At 38.6% G+C, this 27165-nt stretch overlaps 1 protein-coding gene across 5 annotated transcripts in view; it reads right to left on the bottom strand.

Annotated features, from left to right (window-relative positions):
* SUSD1 (sushi domain containing 1) overlaps window positions 1–27165 on the bottom strand; it is a 114710-nt gene that overhangs the window by 69967 nt on the left and 17578 nt on the right. For 4 of the 5 annotated variants that reach the window (XM_074330829.2, XM_074330831.2, XM_088793561.1 and 1 more), the window contains exons 4-6: window positions 20317–20502; window positions 19508–19687; window positions 6731–6910 (exon numbers count right to left, since the gene is read on the bottom strand). In XM_074330829.2, coding sequence (XP_074186930.2) covers window positions 6731–6910; window positions 19508–19687; window positions 20317–20502 — 546 coding nt within the window. The remainder of the gene's footprint in view (window positions 1–6730; window positions 6911–19507; window positions 19688–20316; window positions 20503–27165) is intronic. The other variant, XM_074330830.2, reaches the window with a different exon arrangement.

Here is a 27165-nt window from a genome sequence, read left to right as displayed (position 1 = left end):
ACCTGAAAATATGCCCTAATGCGTCTTATTACTATAAGACCCCGTCTTATTTTCGGGGAAATATGGTATAAGACCCGGTCTTATTTTCGGGGAAACATGGTATATTGTTGTTACTATGAACCAGAAAGCATGTATAATACTTTAAATGTATCATTTATTTAATCTTCAAAATAACTCCATTAGCTTGATACACCCATGTCCATTTTATAGACCTAAGGCTAAGATTAGTTAAGTAAGCTGCCAAAAGTCATACAGCAGTCAAGTCAGGATTCAAATCTAGATTTGTCAGACTCCAAAGCCAAGAGCCTTTGCATTGAAGCAGCTATTCAGCAAAGAGGTGAAAAGATGAAATCAGGGCACTGTATTTAAAATCATGAGACAATTATGAAGGAGAAGCAACAGGTGAGAGAAACAAGGACTAGAGAAGAATCTAGGTCTACTGCCAGTCTTTGAACTTGAAAGTCTGAATGGACTGCCTTTGACTATTCTCATAATAAATACAGGAGGAAGCAGACTGGGTTTGTAAGAAAGAGACTCATGAGTTGTGTTTAGAACATGCTAAATATAAGTTATCTACAGAATATCCAGGTGAAAAAAATGCCCTGAAGGTCATCAATGTGTGGATGGCAGGTGAAGCCGTGGGTGCAGGTGAAACATCCAGGGAGGGCATAGAGTGGCTCAATGACAGCACACTGGGAAACACTGAAACCCAGGGGAAACTGGAGGAGAAAGAGCCATGCGGAAGAGACGTAGTAGGCTTGCTGAGAGAGTGTGATGCCTGGGAAGTCAAGGAAAGAAAAGATTGGAAGGAGTGTCTACTTCCTCCAAAGTCATCTTTCTTCCTTCCTCCCATAACCTCCTCACCTCCCACCACGAAGGGCCTGGAGCAGATCACCGGGGTACTGGGGGCAAGCCTCACCTCTCTCTCTCTTCTTTCATAGAGCTCTCCTTTGATGGAGTGCCCACAGTGTCACGATTAGATCTGAAGTTTGACTTTGGGGAGAGGCAGGGAGAGCAGGCCTTGGCTCATCCGTGTTGTAGGACACTCAGGCATCTCTGGCTTAAAATAAAAAGAGGCCCCACAGCGTCCAACTGAACTCTACACTGGACTTGGGAAACCAAACCCTCAGTGGGTAATAAAGTACCTTTGCTTTGATTTAGATTCTGTATGTGGTGTTATGTTGCGTGTACATAAATGTACATATGTATATAAAGTTACATATTTTAGTATTTCATTAGCATCAAGTATTTCTCTGGGTTACTTACCACATTTGTAACTAAATAATTTTGTCATTAGTTATTTAATGTCTATCTCTCCTGAATGTAAGCTCTATAATGGCAAAAACCAGGTTTCTCTCTATCCCCAGAACCTAATACAGTATTTTGGACATAGATATTTTTTAAATATTTATTATTTCGTTGATTGGTTGAATGGATGGATGAACACACATAGACAGGTGATCAGCAACGTTAAATGTTGTAGAAAGGTTAAGAGGAATGAGGGCTGAAACCAGAATGTGAATTGGGCGGTTGGGTGGTCATGAGTGACCTTGGTGAGAGAGCTATAGTGAAGTGGGGATGTTAGATGCCTGATTCTCCTTCAGGAGGCTGAGAAGGGAATTAGGATGGGAGGGAACAGAGACACTGAGCACAGACTACTCTTCCAAAAGTCCCATTGCAGGTAGGAACTGGTCTGGCGTACCCTCTTGGTTTCCAATTTTATATCCTTTTTCTTTATTTTTGGAAATAGTAAAAGTTCATACATACAGAATCAGTTTAGGTGACCCAAACAGACTCTCAAGCTCAATGTCATTTCTAGTCAGAAATCAGTATATAATTTCAAAAGTACTATGACTGATCTTTGAATATGACTCATAAACTATCTCCAAAGCCAATTCCCAAACAGGGATTATAAAACAGACAGATTTTCATAATGGAAGCATCACTGAAAAGAGGGTATGGCTTCCCAAAGTGATTACTTTGAATAAATGCATGTTTGAAAAAAGTCAAGAATAAGAGTTCTGCTGTTTCTTTTTCTTTAAAAAGTCTTTAGAGTCACATAAAATAGATAGAAGTAGCATGGCTTATTGTAGTGATATCCTAAAATGCATTATATACTTCAGGATGATTTTTGGTGGTACTTAAATAAATTTCTATGATTGTTTTATATTTATTTTTGTGTATATTAGAAAAAAAATACACCTAGTTCATCAATCTCATGATATCCCATGTATTACAAAGTGTTCTTGATCAATAAATTGAAATTACAAATTTAAGTTTTAAGTATAAATGTTTTAAGGAACTTATTAAATACATAATACTTTCGTTATCGCAAATGAAATATGGTTGGTATACCAATAAGTCAAGCTTAGAAAACACTGGCATGGGAGACAGATCTTGGGGGCTGACAGATCTGAATTCAAACCCTGTCTCTGCCATTTACTAAGTTACGGAACGACCCCGTGAAAACTGTTTGACTCTCATGATGACTCAGATGACTCATCTATGAAATGAAAATAACAATATTTAACTTCACAAGGTTTTTCTGAGGATAAAATAAAATCAAGCAGTAAGGCCCCTAGCTGAACTTTGGGTGTGTAAGTTGGTAGTGCAATCAATGGTCGTTACAATGCTTGACAGTCCAAACATTATGCACACATTCAAACAAACCCCAGCCGTGTGGTTATTTATATAAATGTGTCCATTTATCCCTGTTGGCCTTTCTTTTCCATCTGAAATATGCAGAGCTGCAACTGAGCTGCAGAGGAGGGTGGACCAAAAACCAGAAGAGGCAGAGGATATGGGGAGGCCTGGGGGCAGTCTGACTCTGTCTGCATCAGGTTAGGGGGCTCAGAAAGGTTCCCAGCTGATAAACAGTCTGTGTTCCAATAGACATGTTACCCTTCTCAGAGCACGGAAGGAGTGAGCATCAACCCTATAATTATTAACTCAGATTCTAAACATAATATGCCAAATGACCTGTGCAGAATGAAAGCCAAGGACAATCTTATCAAGAATGAATCAACCTCTTTGATCTTGAGGTAAACTAACTCACTAAATATCAAGCTTTCATCTGGGGTTTTTCCAGACACTAAAGTGGTTGCCTAATTCTCAGCTGTCTGGAGTTTCCAGTCCAAACTGGCCTTAAAAAAAAGAAGAAAGAAAAAAAAAAGGAGTCCCACCACCTTGCTGGAGATTACACTGCATTAAAAGCATATATGGGTTCATGCTACTACTAATCCAAAGAAACAGGGGTTCCAAAAATATTTTTAACTAAAAACAACCCAGGTAAAATGAGGATAAATTATTCCACCCAATGGAGAACTAAACATTCAAGTATAAAAAGATGGGTCAATGGAATGAAAACAGGGAACAGAGGTCGAAGGTATTCAGAGGTTTGGCAGAAAAAGTAGAAGATTGGGGAAAAACCCAAAAGTGAACACAGAGGAAGGTAAATACAAAATACAGAGAGGGAGTCGGGACAGAAGGGGCGGTGTGAATGGGTGAAAAACAGGAAAAGAAGGAAGAAGGGCAGGAGCCATGGTAATTAGTATCTCACTACATTTCCAGAAGCCTCTCCTACCTTCCTACCAGGGGATCATGTGCACTGCACCATGAATTAATCAGCATGTAAATCACCCCCTTTATCTGTGGAAATGGAATTTGGCTGCCAATCTTGATTGAGGGCAGAGAGGCCTCCTCACAGAAAGATAACAGCTCTCAGGGAGAATGCCTCTTCTCTCCTTAAATCAAAGCTTGCATAAACCTATGGAAACAGCTGCAGCAGGAGCCACAGACTCTGTGAAAGGTGGCAGGCTGAGGACGATAATTATAATTAGCAGTTACATAACATGTTTGTTCTTCAAAGTGCTCTACAAGTATCAGCTAATTAATAGCTTACTATGCCCCATGCAGATCCACTGGTTTTTCATGTAGTGACTAATCTTTGTACCCCCACTGAATTCTGAATGGTGGAGGCAGAACAGCTTGAGCAATGAAGCAAATAGCTGGGTCCAGAAGCTAGGTCCAGCTCTCTCACTCAGTGACTCCATAGATAGCTCTGGGCCAGGAACACACGCCCGAACGTTAAATTCTGCATCCTATGAGGCAGCTGCCTCACTTTCTCCAAATAACTCTTACAAGGCTGTTAGAGATGCAATAATAGGTTGAAATGGCCATCAGTCTGTTCCAATATGTCATTAGCTCTCCGCAATTATTAAGACTGGAACCCTGGAATTTAGGTGTTAGTTACAGGGTTGCCTTTGCTGCCCTGTGAAAGTTGGACAAGAGATCTTGCCCATGTTGGGTAGAGATCTCTGGATTATGTCTACCCTTTGTTTCTATGATCGCAGTATCTAGCCTACATCCTCTCGCATTTGTGGTAGAGATGACCAAATGTGGGAAATGCACGGCATACACAGAGCCTCAGCAGCAAAGCTGAGTTCTCCATCTGTTCCAGAATGCTTTACCCAAGCACTTCTAGAGGTCCACGAACACCTTGAATTTGTAAAACATTGTATGTATATGTGTATATGCATTTCTTTGGAGAAAAGTCCATTTACCTAATAGCCCTGTAAGTTACAAGAAGGCAGTTAGTGTCTAGCAAAGTACCTCATACATAGTGTATATTAAATAGACATCGACCAAATAAATTGATAAATTTCATCAAATTCATATCCCCAAAATGGTTATGAACCATTGCCCTATGGATAAATTACCACCAGCAGCCCACATGTTTTCCTTGCTCTGGCTAGAGATTCCTATGGAAAACTTCGATTGGCAAGACCCAAGACATTCTATCATAACTCTGCTGCAAGTCAAAGAACCCAGATCAAAGCTACCTTGAGATTTCACTCTTTAGAGATCTGTCTTCAGAGCCAACAAGTCAACATCTAGACATACATTTCCAGAGCCATTCAAGACTATGTGACAACCATTTGTCACACCGCCAGACCAACCATCACAAACAGTAAGAATCGTTGCCTTTTCTCACTTGGTTTCTTGGAGGCACCGGTGAAATAAAGCGTGTGGAAGTTCACACGTCTAACTCATGCGATCTTCTGTAAGCAAGGCTAATGCTTTTAGTAAAAGACCTAACATTGCTCTGGGCTTTCAACTTCTCAACACTGATTCCCTCTCAGTAACTCTTTGAAGTAGAGACAGCAGACTTTATTTTCCCACTTTTGTAGATGAGCAAACCGAAGCTTAGAGAGAATAACGCCTTACCTGATGACACACAGCTTAATACGTTAACACTGCTAGAAATTGAATTGAAGTCTCAAAACTCCTTTTCACCAGGAATTCCATTTTGGGATGTATATCCAAAAGAATTGAAAGCAGGGTTTCAAAGAGATATTTGTACACCCGTGGTCATTGCAGCATTATTCACAGTAGCAAAGAGGTGGAGGCAACCCAAGTATCCATCAACAGATGAATGGATAAACAAAATATAGCGTGTTCTGTTATATATATTAAATGTATATATAATATTATTCAGCCTTTAAAAAGAAGGCAATGCCACCATTTAAAACAACATGGATGGGGGCCGGCCCAGTGGCTCAGGCGGTTAGAGCTCCATGCTCCTAACTCCGAAGGCTGGCTCTCAACCACAAGGTTGCCAGTTCGATTCCTCGACTCCCACAAGGGATGGTGGGCGCAGCACCCCCTGCAACGCCCCCTGCAAGCGTAAGATTGAACACAGCACCTTGAGCTGAGCTGCTGCTGAGCTCCCAGATGGCTCAGTTGGTTGGAGCGCATCCTCTCAACCACAGGGTTGCTGGTTCGACTCCCGCAAGGGATGGTGGGCTGCGCCCCCTGCAACTAGCAACAGCAACTGGACCTGGAGCTGAGCTGCGCCCTCCACAACTAACACTGAAAGGACAACAATTTGAAGCTGAACAGCACCCTCCACAACTAAGATTGAAAGGACAACAACTTGACTTGGAAAAAAAAGTCCTGGAAGTACACACTGTTCCCCAATAAAGTCCTGTTCCCCTTCCCCAATATAATCTTAAAAAAAAAAAAAAAGCATGGATGAACCTGGAGCACATTATGCTAAGCGAAATAAGCCAGTCACAGAAGGACAAATATTACATGATTCCGTTTATACGGGGTAACCAAATTAGCCAAACTCACAGAAACAGAAAGTAGAAAGGTGGTGCCTGGGGCTGGGTGGAGGAGGAAATGGGGAGTTATTGTTTAATGGGTATGTAGTTTCAGTTTCAGAAGATAAAGAAGTTGTGGAGAATGGTTGCACAACAATATGAATATATGAAACACTTAAAAATGGTTAAGATGGTTTATTTTATATTGTATTTTTACCACAATTAAAAATAAATATTAAAAACCTCTTTTTCATTCCACCATCTTTTCTCTGAAAAGCTGTCAACATGTGCTAAGTTAGGACTTTTAAGTACAGCCCCTGAGAAAATGGTTTATGGAGAAAAATTCCTCAGCCAGCCAAGCATTGGAGACGGACGCACTGTGATTTAAGGTGAGTTTCAAAAGATGAATGCATAAAATTTTCTATCTGACTTATTTTCCCAGTCTACCCTCTCCATCTTCGGGATTTAGCTGACAAACTTAAAGCCAGGTGCCCAGCCAGGTAAATGGTACATCCAGGCACAGTCCACAGAGTATGGCAGCAATCGAACAGCTTTTAGATCCCATGCTCCAGGGAGGTGGCCAAACGCTTCCAGGAAACAGGAGCCCCACAGAATGGAGTCTATACCTGTGCATGTCAAAGTACTTTCTTTCCAGGTGCCTTTCTCTGTGCAAATGGAAGTGATCTTTCCTCCAGGGCTCTCAAAGCCCTCTTGACAGACATAGTGAGCCACACTGCCCAGGCGGGAGCTGTGATTCCCCACCAGGACTGCATGTTGCATTTCCGGAGGGCGGCCACAGTTGATCTCTGCAATGAGAAGTAGCACAGCACTAGTTATAACCCTCGCTTTCTACCCCTATAATTCATATTGTGGAAATAAACATTTCTAATGATAGTGTCCCCTCATACGGGAAAAGAGAAAACACGGACCCCATCAAATAATCCAATTGCAGGTATATGAAATAAGAATGTTCAGAAGTAGAGAAAATAAGTAGGTCTCACTTCAATGAAATTTACAAACATGCATACATAAAAATATTCCAATTATAAGACTATTTATATTATAAAGAAGTACTCAGGTCAATGAAACAATCCATCTCAGGGTTCTTTTTTATATTAAGATTTTTTTTTTCTGGTACCTTTTTACTACGTAGCTTCGGATCATTAACTCCTGAAGAGTTGATAATGCAATTATAGGAGTTTTGTTGCCAAATGAATATTAAATGAAATATATACAAAAATCTCTGAACTTTTAAAAACAAATTAATAGGGAAAGCATTTATAGTTTAAACGTTTAATTTACACTCACCTTTCAAAGAAAAAAATCAGTTGCATAGGGGAAGACAAACCCAGAACTATAAAATTGACATGAAATTTCTTCTCTGCAACTCTGACTATCGGAAGACAATTGAATATTTACAGAAAACTGTCTGAAGGGACAGAATTATGACATTACCATTTTGGAAACAGCCAATAGCTACCTCACATTAAAAGAAAGTCATTTTCTGATATCTTACAATTTAAAAAAATCCATGTGTATCTTTTCTGAAAAAAATTCACAGCTAACAATATAAAAATATTTATAATTTGAAAATAAAATTCCAAATTATTGCAACAAAATCTGAGCAGTGAGGTGAAGGGGAGAAATAAAACATGCTACATTTTTCATGTAGTAGTGGAGATCTCATAGATACAATTTTATTTAAGAAAGCATAATAAATATAAAATAAGGTAGTCACAATTATTGCAAATGTAACCAGTAGTCCCAGTTATACTTAAATACAGAAAGAAAAGAAAAAAAACAACACTTGACATGCATTCTGACTTTCAGTTTTCTCCCCCATCTGTAGAAAGCCAAGAAATTAAGCACTCCTGACATCTAGGTTTTTAAAACGTAAGTCCATTTATTGAGATAAAGCATTCAAAATAGAGAAAATGGTATGATCTGTTCCCAACTCTCCATCAACCATTCTTGGCCTTAGAAATAGGTGACTTCTCTTAAATAAGCCTCTGATACAGACTTGGTGGATTTAATGGCGTTGTACTCTTTTTTCTCTCCCAATGCGGATGTTTGGTCTGTTGCAGAACACCCGAGTTATTTCCCTGAGGGAGGGCTTCCAGAGCAGGGTTTCATCTGCTGTCACTGGAATTATCATAAGACCCTCGATACAATAGTTCAACCCACCTGACTAGTCACTTGGCTCTGAGATTTTTAAACAGAGTTAGTCTCTGGTCGGTGCAGATTCAAATCATCAGCAGTTATGGGACCAGAATGAAGTGGTCATTTCATAAATCTTCCAACCCTGTTTACCTCTCAAGTCCCATGTTTGCTCACAGAGATTTGTTCCCTTTTCATACGTGTTTACCAGACACAAGGCCACTTGGCCTTCATCCTGTTTTCCCAGGATCAAACCTTTAGACACTGGTCCAAACATTCCAAGACAGGAGTATATTTGTGTGTAAATGAGCAACCTACCGTACAGGTGGTTAATGTTTCATAAGACTGCGCAGTCACTATTGACATCTAAAATATCTTCTAGTTTAAGCCAGGGTTCAGTTACAGCAGGAAATAAAGGGAGCGTCGGTGAAGAGACTGACAGTATAGGTTTAAATAGGTTTACGGACCTTGAAGCTGGAATTCTAAACAGCACATTGGAGTGGTTTGGGAGGAAACCCAGTGATAAGAGAGTTGGATTAAGGAAGAAGCACGGATCCTAAAGGGATAAGAGTACAGAAGATAACTAAATTGGCTTCTATCTTGGACATGTCCAAGAATAATGGAAAGCATGGTGGCTTTGTGGGACTACAAGATTTTTTAAATTAACACCAAAAATATTAACTTGGGGGTTAATGAGAAAGCAATAGCCTACTCTCTAGGGACTCAGGTAGATGCCCAGTGGCAGAAGACCTGTGACTCTGAGTTCCCATTGCGGAGCTTTTCAAATTGGACAGTTCCTTGGCAAGAGATATTTAGAGAGGATTCCAGCATGGTTTCGACTAAACACATGGCTCTAAACAATCACCTGAGGAGCTTTTGAAAAGCACACATGCTAGAGTCTCACACCCTCTACACATACCGAGAGATAACTCTTTTGAATCAGTAGTGCTGAGTTAGGTTCTTGGCATCTACATTTCCACAAAGCTCCAAATTTGAGAATCTAAATTAAATGCTGGTGTGAATGACTACGATTTATCATCACATGTATCCCAATAGGGCCCTAAGTATAAATCATTACTTCTCACAGTAACCCTCCATGCTAGGGATGATTGTCCTCATTTTACAGGTGAAATGGATCAACATGGTTAAGGAAAACATCCATCGTCACATAGGTAGTTATGGGACGGCCAGGAGTTGAATCCATGTCTGTCAGATTCCTTCTATACTCACTGCCTCTCAAAAGCTGCTCCATCTCTGAAATCCTACAGTATCTGCCTGTCTCACTCTTTCTCCTCCAAGTATATTCTTTCTCCCTCATATCTAGCAAAATCCCTCCCAATGACTAGTCCGCTTCATGACTAACAAAGGGATCCCTTTTTCCTCCAAACTGTTGTGGTCCATATTCATTTGTTCATTTACTAATACATTTATTGAGAATCTAGTACATGCCAGACACTACACTAGTTATTACTGCAGTGAACAAAATGGACATGATTACTGCCTTCATACAACTTAGGGAGAGAATAAATAGACAAAAATAAAACCAACAAGATAATTACAGATCATGGAAAATATTATGTAAAAGGTAAGATCACAAGATAGGATGGGAATGACTTTTTTAAATAGAGTGGTCAGGAATGGTTTGATCTCTTTGAGGAGATAACATCTGAGCTAAGGACCTGAAGGATGAGGCTGAGCCACTCACGTTTAGGAGCAGAGGAAGAACACTTCAATCAAATGAAATGGCCAATGCAAAGACCCTGATGTAAGAAAGCTCTTGGTGTGTTCCAGAAAGGAAAGACAACCTGTTGGCTAGAGCACAGTTAGCAAGAGGGAGAGTGGCCTGAGATGAAGGTGGAGAGAAAAGCAGGGCCACATCACACAGAGCCTTGTAAGCCTTAGGAAAGAGCTTGGATTTTATTTAAAAGTAGTCGAATGGCATTGGAGGGTCTTAAGCAAGGGAATGAAATAATTTGATTCAGGTTTTTAAAAGACCATTTTGACTGTTGGGTGGAGAATGGATGGCAGAAGAACAGGAGTAAAAGGAGAGAGACCAGTTAGGGTCTATAGCAGTAGCCCAACAGCAAGACGATGAGGTTTGGATGTACTTGAGAGGTGATGGCGGAGATGGAGAGAGGGTGGATTTGAGATGTATTCTGGAAGCAGAACAGCGTTCTTGGTGATGGACTGGATGTGAGGATGAGAGAGGAGGTAGAATCAAGAATAATTATCTATCCTATTCATTAGGCCTTTATTTCCTGCTTGAGGACTTCGTTTCTTTTTATAAATATATTGTCTTCCCAAATTAATGGAGAGTTCATGAAGGACAGACTATTTATCATATAATCTCTTTCACTCCATAATGCCTACTTAAAATAGTATGTTTTACATAGTAAATACTAAATAAATAGTTGTTTATTGACAGCTTGCTACTACCTTATCATTGTTCAAGATGCAACAAACGATACTTTGATATAACAGCCCTGAGAAAGGAAAAAGACATCAGTAAATTATAAATATAATAAGAGCGGAATACATTATCTCTATGTTTGTTATCCAACAGAGGTAACTCACACCTACTAAACACCAAGTAGATGAAAGCTAAGAAAAAGACCCACAAAAACTAATATCAGTCTTGTACCAAGGAATTCTGGGAAAGTTCAAACCTCAATAATTTTAACCATAATAGCATTCATTGAAATCCTACTAACCGCAGGTACTCTTTTAGAAATACACTTATTTATTCCTCGCAGGAAACCCTGCAAGGTACATGGTTTTTCTTCATGTAGTTTACATATATGAAAATGGAGGTCCTAAGAGCTTAAGTCACATTCAAACGTCATGCCACTTATAAAAGAGCCAGTATCCAAACCACGGTTTGTGTATCCCCGAAGTCCAGATCCATTAAGTCTAGGCAGCCTGGGACTTGACCTTACAGGTTAGCTAATACCTCAGGAGAAAAGGTTGCATGAAGGAACATTCACATTACTCTGGAAGGGTTCTGTAACAATTCCCTTTGCCTAATCTTGCCTCTAAGAACTTCCCCAGAGCAAGAGAGCTGCTGGGAATAGACTTCCCCTGCAGCTGTCCCTGCAGCTGTCCCTGAAGCTTTCTTCATACAGATGTTGAACTCCATGATGGGGGTGGGGGTGGGGGTCTGGCCTGGAACATAACCCAGTAACAGATATTCCCACCATGCTTAGGAGAGATGGCAGCCATTGCCACTTGTACGCAGACCAAATGATACCCAAGAAAGCAGGTGGCTTCTATGAAGAAATACTCAAAAATCAATCCAACAGAGGCTGTAATAGGTCATAAAAATATAGTTCTACATGAAAACCCCAAAGCTCACACTATCACAAGGAAATAAACCATGTTAAAACAGTTTATATCCAAAGGACAGAAAAAAATAAGCAGCACAAATTTTGCACTGCATATGCATAGGGGTGTTCATCAAAGCACACGATTCTCTGGCTAATTACATTATTAAGCAACAACGCTGGGACCTACATCAGTAATACAGTCTTCTAATTATGACCACGGCTGAGAATTTTTCCTCACTATCCTATTAGCTGTGATTTTTATTCAAATAATCAAGTGCAGAAACAGGTCTCCTGTTTCCCTGGGGGGAAATGTGCTGTGCCGGTTTCAAGGACCACATTTTACTGTAACTTTACTTCATATCTTGAAGGTAAAAATGTTTCTCAGTACTGCTAGCTTTAATAGTCTACCCCATATTCCAGAAGGAAATCTGCGTGATGAAAGGTATAGGCAATGTGTGGCATCTAATCAACACTGACTATATCATCACTGTCATCTGCATTGGCGGCTGTTTATTACCAACATCAGCACAATCCTGTGACTGATGACAGAAATAACATAGTAATATAAGGCTTTATCTCAGACTGTTTTAGAGACCAATAAATACCAAGCTGAGAAAGCAAAAAAAAAAAAAAGACTAATAATGTCAATAAATTGAGGCAGGCATTTTGCCAGTCGGAGGAATGAATGATAGACCTAGTCCACATATTGATATTGACCCAAAAAAAAAAAAAAAAACTTCCCAGAAAAATTAACTACTGGATGGAAAACTCTGGCAAAAGAGCAGAAACAAGTATGAAAACTGAAGTCAGTCACATTAAAGTCAGTTTTCATGATTATGCAACAATAATAGAAGTCTCTAACCTTCTCAAATCAGAAGGTGTACGAATCACCTGGGAATGAGTATAACGTGGAAAGTTGCAAGAGTCCAGTTTTAGGCAGATTAACACCAGGATCTACACTATATTCGTCACTTATATCTATACTTCCTTCATTTGTTCATTTGTAAAAATGTCCTCTCTGCCCCTTAACGGGAAGCTCTTTGTGGGCTGTGTCAATATATGATATTTTTTAAATATCCCTTGTAGTCATGTGAGTAATATTATTATGAACATTAATCTTTGTGATGTTTATATGTAAGAAATAAGCCTAAGGAACAGGGAGAAAGTGTAACTTGATGAAAAAGTTTCATCATTTTAAGGTATGTTCCAAATTTGGCCAAATATAGTTTGACCCTCATTCCAGGATCACGTGGGCACTAACTTACATGTCATTGATGTTTGGGGTTGGAATCTAACATCTCAATCTGTGGTAACTTGAATTTCAAAAACGTTGTCATCACCATCAAAGAAAAATGGGAGGGTTATAGTGTGCCATGAAGCATATTCTCAAGAATAGCTTATTAACTGCTGAAACTAAGCTAATGAGCTCATTAGTACCAAAAATTCCACTTGCCTTAAGGCTGTAGAAAGAAAACAATTACTTTTTGATGTACTTTGTTTTCTAAAGTCTTCCATGAGCTTTAGCCTCAATAACACATTTCCCTCAGCTATTATAGTGGTCATCGAGAAAGCTCATTTGGAGAAATAAAGAAAAATTTCCATTCCACGTAACATTTATTGTCAACGAATAGTATCTAGTATGGAAACAGCTAGAATCTAAACACTTCAGAAACTTCAGAGGTGATGGGGTAGGTGAAAGAAGAAAAAAAAACGTTTATCAGCATATCTCTTATAAGGATCTTGCATTTGGAGAGGTGATAATGGTTTTTGATACTTTGAGCGGCATAGAGTATGAATCTTCCTTTAAAAAACAACAACACTAAAATTCTTCATTTCAAGGTCCTAGTTGTAATTAGAATATTTGAATCAAAAATCAATGACTAAGGAAAAGTGAAAAATGAAAAATTTTAGACCTTCCCACTTGATGGTAGGAAGTTTCAGAAAGATCTGGAATTTTTGATAGAAACATCCCCTGCCACTGCCCCACCAGCTTAGGACTGTCACTGAGATGGCTACCGCTAATTGAGCAGCCACTGTGAGGCCCAGCGCCACAAGCTTTTTACCAGGATCCCCTTGAACCTTCATAAAAACTCCATGAGATGAAAACAATTTTATCCCCTTCTACAGAAGGAAAATGGACATTAGAGAAGTTTAAAGGTGGTTACATAAACTAGTCAGCGGTGCAGCCAAAATTCACACAAGTCTTTCTCATCCTGGAGTGCATACATCACCACCCTGAGTCTTATAACCGACATCAGCATTCATTTTGCACACTCAAAGGACTCCAACCATTTGTAAATGACATATTTTAACGGCATTTACTTGGCAAAAGGGTAACACAAGAGATATGCTGCATGCAGCGAGTAAGTCAATACAGGTTTTTAATGTTTTAAAAGATTGGTAAAACTAAGGTGCCAGAAAATCTATTTCAAATGAGCAAAACCTCCCATCACTTGGAACACAGATGATAAACACAAGATAATGCGCGGCCACTCCATCCCACCTCACCCACGGTGGACCTCATGTGTCATCACAGCAGTCTTCTCTGCTAAGTCCAGAGATGGTCTAAGAATCCTCTCCACACCACTACGAAAAATTCAGAGGCAGCAGTGCAATCCCTCACTTGAATGCCTTAATTTGTGTTCCAACTTATATCAAAACCTTTTCAAACTCTTCCTGTAGAGACAAGATTGGGTTCCACTAAGAAAATGTCAGAAGATGAAGAGGTGACTCGGCAACAACAAATATCCTTCTGGGTGGGTCCTAGACCACACTGTGCAGGAAGCCATGTTTGCCCAGCATCCCGCTCCTTCCAGGGTTCTCCAGCTTTTCATCATTGCCTTCCATCTCCGGGACTCATCACGGCTGTTTCTACATGGAACCTTGCTCCTGGCTTGGTTGAATTTTTAAAAACATACCCACCCACATGCGTGGGTGTGGGGGGAAAACCAGAAGTCTGCCCCAAGGCCTTGTTCCTGGTTTGTCAAAGCACAGAGATGCCATAGCAAGTGAGAAGCCAGTGTGAAGGTCCAGAAGACAAGGTAAGAAGGCGTGGAATCCAGAAAATACATGAAACTTGAGGAGTGAAATAAAAGAGAAGGCCAGGGTTTCAGCAAGGCTCAGCCAGAGGATAAGCTGGGCTGGCAATTCAGGAGCCAATCGCACAATGCCGGCCTTCTCTGCGCCACATTTTGAGGGCAATTCAGGTGCATCCACGGGCCTTAGGTATGCCAGGCACTGTGTCAGGTGCTAGACGGATCACGCTGAAGAAGACCACGTGGTTGCTGAGCTCACAGATTTACAGTCCAGTAGGGGAGACTGACATAAATCAGAAAAGTAATTATAAATAACATACTTACATGTTGGGTACTAAGAAAGAGAATAATGTCAGAGGTGACACATAAGCTGAAAATTGAAAGATGAGAAGGATGCAAGGAGCAGGGAGACTCCATCAACAGATGAATGAATAAACAAAATGCAGTCTATACATACAATTGAATATTATTCAGCCTAAAAAGGGAATGAAGTTCTGATATATGCTACAACATATATGCACCCTAAAAACATTATGCTAAGTCAAATAAGCCTGACATAAAAAGACAAACACTGGGGGAGCATCTGAGATCTTGCTCCCCGGCATATGTTGTCAATTTTGGCTCAGATAAACTCTTATAAAAATTTTTTTTTAAATGACAAACACTGTATGAATCCACATATATGAGGTACCTGGGATACAAATTCAGAGAGACAGGAAGTAAAATAGAGGTTACCGGGGGCTCAAGAGAGGCAGAAATGGGGAGTTTAATGATTATAGAGTCTATGTTTGGGATGATGAAAATTTTCTGAAAATGGATACTGGTGATGGTTGTACAACATTGTGAATGTACTTAAAGCCACTGAATTGTACACTTATAGATGGTTAAAATTTTATATTATGTGTATGTTACCAGGACAAAAAACCCTTTTTTAAGCAAGTTGGTAAGTATTTCAAGTAGAGGGAAAAGTATGTGCAAAAGCCCAGAAGCCAGTAAGAGCTAGACATGTTGGTTGGGAGAGAATGATGGCAGATGTCACCTGTAGAGAAGCCAAAAAGGCCAAACCCCTGTTGGCTTCAGGGCCCACGTTGGAAGCTTGGATTTTATTCTAAATGCTATTTCAATGTTTTCAGAAGAGTTGTAAGCAAGGAGAGAGGATAATCCAAGTCATGCTTCAAGAAGTGCATTCCTGCTGCTGTGTGGGGACTGGGCTGGAGGAGGCAAGCGCTGAAGTACATTCTTAAAGGGAGCGTTCAGCTACCAGACACTGCCAGGTGAGAATTCTCAGCTTGAAAGGAAGATAAGGCCCCATACAGTAGGGAGCCTAGAAGTTCCCAGAATCCTCCCATCAGCTGATGCCCACACTGCAAACCACTCCTCGCTGAACTCTTACCCAGGAGGCAAACTCCTCAAAGAAAAGAGCACAAGTGCCCCCTCCTTCATGTAACTACCTTATTTTCCCATCGGAACTCTCTTAGTCTTCACCCATTCTTCTCATATAAACGTAGGGGCTCACCCTCATATAACAGTGATGTACCTGTCTTTTCTCTCCTTCCAGACATTCTTAGTTACAGGATCGACCTGGATTCTGGATTTGCTGATGATAACACAGTTAAAGTGATTCCCTCACCTTGCTCCTGGTTTGGTTAAATTTTTAAAAACGTAAGTTCTTTAAGCTGCCACTTATAACTTGCAGCTTTCTGAAAATTGAAACTGCAATAATAATAACAATAGGAAGCACAAGGTAGAGATTCTGCCTTTTTCAGAGAGTTGGCGGAAATGTATAACTAACATTTCTATGAATTCCCTCCCATATCGGAAGAGGGACCACAGGGACATTTCACCCTCACTTCCAACTCCCACCTGTGAGGATCCCCATGTCACAGGCCCTCCTGCCAAGACAGCAGAGTTGCAGGGGATACAGTAACTGGGAGAACTCAAACCACAGGCTCCACCAACTGTACCTTCTCTGTCAGGGAAGTCCGTTATCCGGCACAAAAGCTGCAGTCTGTAACACACAGCTGCTCCCTTCACAAGGACGGGCTCCTCCACAACATCCAAGTTCACAGTTGGCTTGTGTTCTTAGTGGAATTCCCAATTCCTGTGCCTTTATAACTCTGAGCTAAAAATACAGTGCCGTGCCGCCTGGCACATGGCCCAGATTCTGGAGCCCCAAAGAAGACTGAAGGATAAATAAGGAGCGTGCTTAGAGGGAGCAGACGAGAGCCTTGAAAAGCTGGTGGCCATGTGGTGATACGGGGGAGGCAGAGGAGGGTGTCAGCAGGCAGAGAGAGCAGTTATTAGAGGAGGGAAAAAAAGAAGTGAAGATCTTCTAAATAATAGTTCTTTGGGGAATATAACAAGCACGCTCTAACTTTCTCCATTCTCAGTCCAATAATCCAGAAAATGCAATTTTCAAAGTAAAACAAATTGTTTTATATGGGGTTTCCTATATAAATCCTTAGGGAGTTCTTTGATATTCATTATGGTACATTTTAATCTAAGTTCTGCATTTTAATTTATCTATTGAACGATAATGCTAGAAATAAAGTATACTTTTAGAATTTCTTAACCCCCAGGATGATAATTAACTAGTAAAATATGTTTTAGAGCCTGAAATCGCAAATCAAAATAGCCAAAGGATTAACTTCACCAAGCATATCACTGAGGTTTCTTAGCTAGGCAATAAATTCAGTAAAAACTGGTGTTTTTTTTTTTCCTTTCATCCAAAATGGAAACAGCTTTGTTACTTTGTCTCATATGCTAAAAATTCCTTGAATACAGAAAGTATGTAACATGTAAAAATCATCCAGGACTCCCCCAACTGTGGAAATTACCACTGTTAACATTTTGATATGTAGCCTTCTAAACTTTTTCATAAGCATATATGCATATATGAACTATTTCAAAAATAAGATGATGTTATTCATATAGTTTACAACTTAGTAATATACTGTTAATTCTTACCTATGTCGATAAATATACTTTTCCAAAGTAATTTTTATTGGCTACATAATATTCCATTATATATATATACCATTATTTATTCAACCAATCTCCTATTAATAGACATTTTGGATTGTTTCTAATTTTTCACTATTTTAAACAATTATAAACAAATATAACTATAGTGTGAGTGCTTTACACTTCTCTCTACAAATAAATTTGAAAATATGACGAAATAGATGATTTTCTAGGAATATGTAAATTATCAAAATAGATACCAAAAAGGATAAAAAACTTTAACAGATCATTAAGTATAGAATTTTTTTTGAAAAATTTTTGGCTACCTCTCCAAAAGTACCACATCCAGATGGTTTTCCAGGTGAAATCTCCCAAATATTTTAAAATTCCATTTATAGTATGCCAGAGAAAAGACATAAACACTTTCACATTCTTCTTTTAAAATTCAGAATAACATTGATATCAAACAAAAAGATACCATACGAAAAAAATAGAACAAGAGCGTTTATGAATATCAATGCAAGAATCCTAAAATTTAGCACAAATAATCTAGATTAAAAAATAAAACACCAAAAATCCAGAAGTTTCCATTCCAGCAATTAATCATTATCAAGAAATCTAATTTAAAAAAAAGAAAAAAAGAAATCTAATAATATAACCTACCATATGACTAGTAAATGGAGAAAAAACTATATGATCACTTTAATACACACCTAAAAGACATGTAAAAAATAACTCATGTCTGTTTTTTAAAAATCCTAGTAAAATGAGAACAAATGGATGCTTCCTTAAGATTATGTATATAGAGCCATAATCTATTAAAATGGTAATAGATGGAGAGATAGCTAAAAGTGGAAAACAAACCAAAAGTAACATCATCATAAAAACAGAAGTAATATAAATGATAAACGTCTAAGTTTTGCTTTGTCTTGTGCACCTGAAACTAATAAAATAAAATAAAATAAAATAAAATAAAATAAAATAAAATAAAATAAAATAAAATAAAAACAGAAGTAGTATACCAGCATGATTAAGAACACAACTTCTGAAACTAGAATTCCTGGATTCAAATTTCACTTCCACCACTATTTGTATGACCTTGAACAACTTAACTTCTCCATGTCTCAGTTTTCTCATCTGTAAAATGTGATAATAGTACATACTCATGGGGATACTGTAAGGATTAAATGAGCCTATGTGTGTGTGTGTGTGTGTGTGTGTGTATTGGGAGTGTCAAAAAATGAATACACATTTTAAGAGATGTTATCTATTCAAGCAATAGTTCGCTGTAATCAGAAAATCAGAAATGTCCGGATGCTGGTGTAACCACTTTGGGCACCTCCTGTAATTGCAGAAGTCAAATGTGACTGTATTCATCTTTTGTTATCGGTATATATTGAGTATTACAATTAATACAGTTTTTTCCTTTCTTAGAATGTATATACATTTATATATGTATATACATATATAGTGCTTAGAATAGCACTGGGAACATAGTGCTTGCTATCTGAGTGTACATAAGAATATAAGTAGATACACACAACATCAAAAAGCCAAGATCATGCATGAATAACGAAACACTAAAACCACTGCCTTGAAAATTAGGAATAAAAAAAGAATATTCAAAATCAACATTATTATTTAAATTTTTGTTCTGAAAACATTAGTCAAGTGATCAAACAAAAGAAAAACATAACTTTTAGAAATATAGACAAATAAAAACTGGAATTATCATTATTTGCAAATGATAAGATATTATTCCTGAAAATACCAAGAGAATCAACGGAAAACCTCTTAAAAACAAAAGGAGTTTACTAGACTTATTTAATTAACTCACTACCCCAAAAAGAAATATTTAAGAGAGAAATATGAAAATAATCTCAACATATCATAAGCTGTGAAACTGAACCTTTGGAAAACTCACCTTGGCAGCTTAATTTTGGAGATTCCCATGTGCCCATGGCTGTGCACCTTGAAACTGTATCTTCCGGGTCACTGAAAAATCCTTCTTTGCAAGCATAACGAACCTGGCTGCCAAGCCTAGAGGTATAATTGCCTATGATATAGCCATCTGGGACCTCAGGAGGGGTACCACAGTCTATTTCTGAAAACAAATTAATGTCAAATGCATTACTATGTAAAGGTGAATTTTTAAAATTCATAATCTCTACCCCTATCCCATTTCCCTTCCACCCCACCTCCTACCCCACCACACATACGCCAGCCATATTTTAAATAGGCTAGTTCATTTCCACATGACTTCTGGGCACATTTCCAATGCTTATCTCTATTCAATCTTCTGACCTCCCACAGGTAAGAGCACAAAGCTGAAAGAATTTGGCAATCAACCCTCACTAACTCATACTACCAAAAGAGAAGCCTAGCCCAATAAAGTGAAAAATTGTAATTGCAAAATACTTTAAAATATATATGCTTTTATAATGTTCAGGGTCACCTTTGAGATGCTGGTCCTTACCAGATCAGCTGTGTTTACTAGCTAACATAATAGTTAATATCAGGATATTTATGAACTGCTAAAAATCCCTGAAGCTTACCAATTTTAGCTTTTTAATGTAGCCCCTTCTATCTTAGTTATGCTGTTTACTTTATTTCATAGGTTGTATAAATGTGCAAAGGAACAGATACCGGTAGATAATCTCCACTCACATCCCCAACACAGACCCACAGACACAAGCTCAGAGCAGGAGAAAGTCACCACCAACAGAAACTCACCTTCCCAGGTTGCCTTCCTTGGCAGAAACCCACCTGTGCATGATGTGGCGTCTCTGGTTGGGTGGAAAGGCTCAGGCCCACTCTTTGGCAAGTATCCATCCATACAGTAGCATTCAAAGCTTCCATGAGTGTTCACACACCGCCCTCCTTGCCTGCACAGGCCGGAAACCTCACACTCATCTATGTCTTGAGACCCATCCCAAATACAAGAGGAAGAGAAAAACAGAAAAAAGAAAAGTGTGTGGGGGTGACATTGTGACAGCCATTTCTCACATTCTCAATCTACACTTACAAATGGATGCATTTGTTTGTAACTGTATCATGTATTTTATTTTCCTCCTTAAGGGTTCTTCTCATACGTCCTTCACATCATAGGCACTAAAAGGTGCTCAATAAATACGACTCATGAAAACCAACAACCATCACCAACTCTGACACCAAACAAAACAAACCCCAAAAAGTATGTTAAAAAATTCAATTACTGTAAAATAAGGATGGCCTCAACCTCATAAAAAAATATCTGAAGAAGAACTCCAAATACAAAACCATTTAGACCAGAGTGAAAAATGCTCTCAAAAATGAGCAGAGAGAGGGGTGTAAATGTCTATTACATTGCTTTGTACACCTGAAACTAATAATAATAATAAAAGAGCATAGATTAGTAAGACACGTAGTAAGGGGATAATTCAGAAGGGTCTCACTAATTTTACCAAGATTACAAGGGCTAATAAAACAGGCTTCAAGAAAGACAAGACATGCTTCTTGGCAGACTTTTCCTTGACTGAGGATTATGAGACGTAGCAGGTACAGGGGTAAACAAAACACACAGTAATTTAGAGGCTGGAGAAGGAAGCTCTCGGCCAGTTAACTGTGCTCTGCCCCCCACTCCACCCCCATCAACCTGGCTTAATGAACACAACTAAAAACTTCAGGAATTCCATCAGAGCCACACACACACCAATTTCACTTGGAGAAAAAAGTACCTTAAGCGAAATAGGACTTTTACCAGGACTTGTGCAAGAACCATCAGGGGGGCAGCGGAAAGGAAGCAGATTAACTAAGTAAATCTGGTTGTGCCCAGACTCTGGGATTTCAAAAACCAGTAATTTTGGAAGTTGGCCAATATTCTATTTTACCAGGTAAATACTTTTTTCCCCCAAGAAACTACGAATACCATAATTTCATAAAAGAAGGAAGACAATCTCAGAATGCTTTTAAATGTGTTTAATATAATTTTATGGAAATTCACTATACTCTTTTTGTTTGTTTTTTTGGTCTTGGACACAGTGGTTTGGGAATCAGTAATTCATTCAATTGCTGAAGGAGCCCACACAGGCTACCAATTCTGATCAACCTACACCTTCAGCGCAGCAAACTTTGGGGAACTCTTAGGGGAGACTGTCGTCAAAGATGGCTAGCAACAATTCTTCCTCTCCCTTTCTTGCATGCCACTCCTCTCATCAACAGTGGAATCCACTTCCCCTCCTCTGGGGCAGGCCTTGGGACTTGCTTTGGCCAATAGAATGGGGCAGAAGTAACACTGTGCCTGCTCTGGGCCTAACCTTGAAGACACCTGGCTGCTTCCTCCTTCCCTCTCTTGGAATCCAGTGGCCATGCTATGAGAATATCCAGGCTATTGTACTTGGGAGAGAGGCCCTAAAAGATGAGACACCATGTGAAGAGAGAGGCCACATGGAGAACTAAGATGCCCTAGCTGACAGTCAGCATCAGGCCCTAGACCTGTGAGAGAGAGAGAGAGCCCTTCTTTTACCTACCAGCCCAGACCAGCCCAACACAGCCACCAGCTTAATGTGTCCACACAGTGACTAAACCACCTAGTCATGAAATTGTGAGAAACAATGAATTGTTTTTAATTAACAAGGCCTCATTGTTTTCTCAGAAAGTCCCCTCTTTTTTTTTTTTTTTAAATACAGAATCTTGTTAATCTCCTTTGGACGTCTGCATCTCTTTATATGTCAAGAGTGTCTTGATTATCTATCACTATATAACTTTACTCCCCCTACCCCCAAGTTAGTGGCTTAAAAACAAAATATGAATGCCAAAAATAAAAACTCAAAAGTCACTGAATAATAGGTCAATCAACAGTGAAAAATAAACTTGCAAATTCCAACTTGAGGAATTCTCCAAACACACATAGAAACAGTAATTATGTGAGACAGGATGAATATAGAACAAAAAAGTGATAAGAGAACCGATCCAAAATATTTAATATCCATTTACTTTTTTTTACATTATACTTTTTATACTATTCTGTATTCCTTTTTTCCTTTTCACCCATCCCCCAGCCCCATCCCCTTGGTAACCATCATTATTCATTTAAAAGGAACTGTTTATGAGAAGGGAGTAAATGTGTAAGAAGTAATATCAAAAGAAAAAAAAATGTCTCAGCTTATGTATTCAAATCCAAATAGCCTTTACAACAGACAGGCACGAATGTTGAAAACTGAAAGTCAATCTGAGTTTCATGGAATAGGGAAAAATTATAAACCTCCTGAGAGAAGGTAATGGTACTCTATGAGAAAAAGAGAACCCATCTGACCTAGGACTTCTTGTCTGAAACACTAAATACTAGATAGCAGTGAGTGTTATTTACAGCATTCTAAGGATAAGACAGTAAAACATTGTGCTATATTTAAACAAAGAAATGACCTTTTAGAACAGAAATGATCTCAGGAATTATACCACTGACATTTCTTTTCTGAAAAAGATTTTGAGAATATACTGAAGCCAGTGACAAACATGAAAATGAATAATGTCAAGAAAGGGGAAGAAGATGTAATAAAACACAACAAAAAGTGTTGATAAATGAAACCAGTAAAATTTAAGAGTTAAACAATTATTGAAAAACAGAATCATGGCTTTTGACAATTGTTAAGAAAGGATTCTTAAAATAACTTCAATCTCAATCTAGTACAAACTTTGGAGATGATGTCAACACTGCAGAATACAACATATGTTTGATTCATCATTTTAGTTTATCAAGATTTTTTATTCCATTGAGGAGTTTGTAAAATGTGTATGTATAGCTTTCACAGATAAATCATTTTTCAGCCTGTCTACCATATACACCAAACTCCTCAAAAGATAATAAATGGGAATCAGTCATTTTTTTCAGTAGAGTTCTAAAAAGAAGCAATACAGGGGCCAGCCCGGTGGCTCAGGCGGTTAGAGCTCCATGCTCCTAACTCCGAAGGCTCCCGGTTCGATTCCCACATGGGCCAGTGGACTCTCAACCACAAGGTTGCCAGTTCAATTCCTTGAGTCCCGCGAGGGATGGTGGGCTGTGCCCCTGCAACTAGCAATGGCAGCTGGACCTGGAGCTGAGCTGCGCCCTCCACAACTAAGACTGAAAGGACAACAACTTGAAGCTGAATGGCACCCTCCACAACTAAGATTGAAAGGACAACAACTTGAAGCTGAATGGCACCTTCCACAACTAAGATTGAAAGGACAACAACTTGAAGCTGAATGGCATCCTCCACAACTAAGATTGAAAGGACAACAACTTGACTTGGAAAAAAGTCCTGGAAGTACACACTGTTCCCCAATAAAGTCCTGTTCTCCTTCCCCAATAAAATCTTTAAAAATAATAATAATAAAAATAAAATAAAATAAAAAGAAGCAATACAAATAACTATAAGGCAAAAATGTGGTGTAGAAAAGAGTTGGAGTTTCTAGATAACAATCAGCTCTATATGAGTCACTATAGTCATTAATCTAGTCATATAATAGTCATATAATTTAGGTATAGTCATTCAACAACCTAATAATAATAATTGTTGTAATGATTGTTGATAATTCCTGCATGTCATCTTGCACGTGCCAGGCAATGTTCTAAACACTTCATTATTTATTACTGATTATTTCCATTTTATTTAATCCTCACAATAACCACGTGTGGCAGATGCTGTTATTATCCCCATTTTACAGATGCAGTAACTGAAGCACAAAGTGATTAACTGGACTGAAGTCAGGTAAGTAGTGAGAAGCCAGGATTGAAGCAGGTATCTGGCTCCAGAGACCATATTCTTAACCACTATGTCACACTGCCTCTCCCACTACAATCCCATCGTGCTAGCATCCAATCAATAATTCCCCATCCACAGAGATTGGCAAAGGTATCATCAACTGCCTTAATGAAGTCTAGATTATATCTACCATGTATCACTGAGATTAGTACAACATGATTTCGACTTTTAATCCCCTGCTACCTCTTATGCTCACAAACCATTGCTTTTCTAATCTATTCTAGAATCTTGGCTAGATAAGCATGTTAAGCAACTCAGAACAACTTCACATAGTAAATTCCATGGGGTCTACCAGGTTTAAAATGTTTGCCTGTGAAGGAAAAAATGTTCCAGGCAACCTTCTTAACAAATGTAACTAATCAAGGAGGAATATTCCTTGTGTTTTATTCTATGAGGTGTGCTCAAAAAATACAGTGAATATTTAAATTAAAAAAAAAATTATTACAGTAAAAGACACATTGCCATTAATTCCCCTCAAAATATTCCCCCTCACTTCAAACACACTTATTCCATCATTCCCGCCACTTTCTGAAGCAGTTCTGGAAGTCCTCTTTTGTGAGTGTTTTTAATTGCACTATCATAGTTGTCTCGATGTCCTGAATCGATTCAAAACATTTTCCTTTCATGGTCATTTTGACTTTGGGGAAGAGCCAGAAGTTGCATGGTGCCAGATCCGATGAATAAGGTGGGTGAGGACACACCATGATGTTTTCATTTGACAGAAATTGCCGTACCAGAAGTGATTTGTGACACGGAATGTTGTCACAATGGAGGATGAAGTAAAGACACTCACAAAAGAGGACTTCCAGAACTGCTTCAGAAAGTGGCAAGAATGATGGGATATGTGTGTTTGAAGCGAGGGGGAGTATTTTGAGAGGGATTAATGACAATGTGTCTTTTACTGTAATAATTTTTTTTAAATTTAACATTCACTGTATTTTTCGATCACACCTCGTATATAGGGGATTATTTGACTTCATCCACAGCCAGAACAATTTCTTGCTAGGAAGAAGCAAAACTGAGCAGGACACTCTGACCTGGTCTAGGGCCCTAATGTTCTATATTTAGCCATTTCAACTAATAGCATGAGTTTGAACATCAAAAAGACCCAGGTTTGAGAACTGAGTCTGCCTCTTACTAGAGGTACTAATGTCTGTTCCTTAACCTTTCTAAACCACGTCTACAACATGAAGCTAATTGCAGTAGGGTTTTTGTGGGGATTAAATAAAACATGTGGAAAGCACTTAGCACAGTGCCTGGCAGACTGTAGGTCCTCAAGACATGTTAGCCCAGAATTTATAACACGGAGATAATTATTTGTAAGGCTGTAAGTACAAGAATGTCCACTATAACATTTCTTATAATAGTGGGGTGGGGCGGGGGAGAAAGAAAAGAGAAACAATCACAATTGGGGGAAAAATCAGTTAAGTAACACAGTACATTCAAATAATGAATTTCTGTAGTTAACTTAAAAGGTATCGTATAACTACCTCTTTTATTTTTTAAGTGCATTGTAATTTACATAAAATAAAACGTACTGATTTTAAGTGTTCAGGTCCTGAGTTTTAAAAATCTCATACAACCATGTAGCCAACATTCTAATCAAGGCAGAATATTTCCATCACCCAGGAAGTTTCCTCATATCTCTGGTCAACCCCCATGCCATCAAGAAGCAACCACCTTTTTATTTCTAGCACTATTAATTAGTTTTGCATGTACTTCATAGAGATGGAATCTTTTATAATGCACATTTTTATGTTTGGCATCTTTTGCTCAACATAATGGTTTTGAGATTCCTCTGTATCAGTTGATCATTCCTCTTTATCACTGACTAATATAGGAATCTACCACCATTTGTTTATCCATCCTCCTGTTCATGGACATGCGTGCTATTTCCAGTTTGTGCTCAGGCACATGCATGGGCAAGTCTTTTGTGGACATAGATTTTCATTTCTCTTGGGTTATATATTTATGTTTGTCGAAATGAAAGATCACGTGTTGTGAGGGAAGTACATTTTGTCTTCTCTTACTTCATGGAGTTTGATATGGAGAAAATAATACCGTTTATAGAAGTGAAATACTGGACTGTGGAACACCATATACACGCTATTAATATAAAATTATGGCTACAGTACATATGCACAGAGGCGTCTTACAAGGGATTTACCAAAATATTAAGCATGGTTGCCTCTGGGTTCATATTAGGTGATGTTTTTTCTTTTTCCTTTATACTTTTCCATAATTGCTTAACTTTTCTACATGAGTATATGTTCTTTTTTATAGTAAGTGGAAAAAAACAAAGCTATTTTCCTTCTCATAGGGAAATATATTGCCTTATTGTTCTGTGTCCTTTTGGGAAGAACAATCATGGATCATTACATACCTCAAAACTACATGACCCATTCACCCCTACTCTATTTCCACAGCTCCATCCTAGGGTAACAACTCCCTCCTTTTTCACCCATAACTTTTGCTAAAGCAGTAGCTGAATAGATTGAGAACCATGTTCAAGTTCATGCTCGGAGATGAGCAAAGAGCCTGAACTCAAAAGAACTAATCATTTCCTTCACAATCTTGTAAATATTGATAGTTTGTTTAGGAAAGTCTACTTTATAGGTAGTTCAAAGATCAACTTAAGCTCAGCTCCTGTCTTTCTTACTCCTCCCAAAACTTTAAATTAGTAGAGTAAAAAAGAACTCTGTGTGCATAAGAGTATTTTGATACACTCAACAGGACCTTGGGAAGAAAGAACCTGGGATATCCATAAGCTGGGGCTTGAGCAAGTGAGAGGCAAGAGCAA

The sequence above is a fragment of the Rhinolophus sinicus genome, chromosome 16 (genome assembly GCF_057876585.1).
Source record: "Rhinolophus sinicus isolate RSI-liver-muscle chromosome 16, RSI-T2T, whole genome shotgun sequence".
NCBI lineage: Eukaryota > Metazoa > Chordata > Mammalia > Chiroptera > Rhinolophidae > Rhinolophus > Rhinolophus sinicus.
The sequence above is the reverse complement of the archived record's forward strand: the minus strand, read 5'-3'. Positions and strand labels throughout refer to the sequence as shown.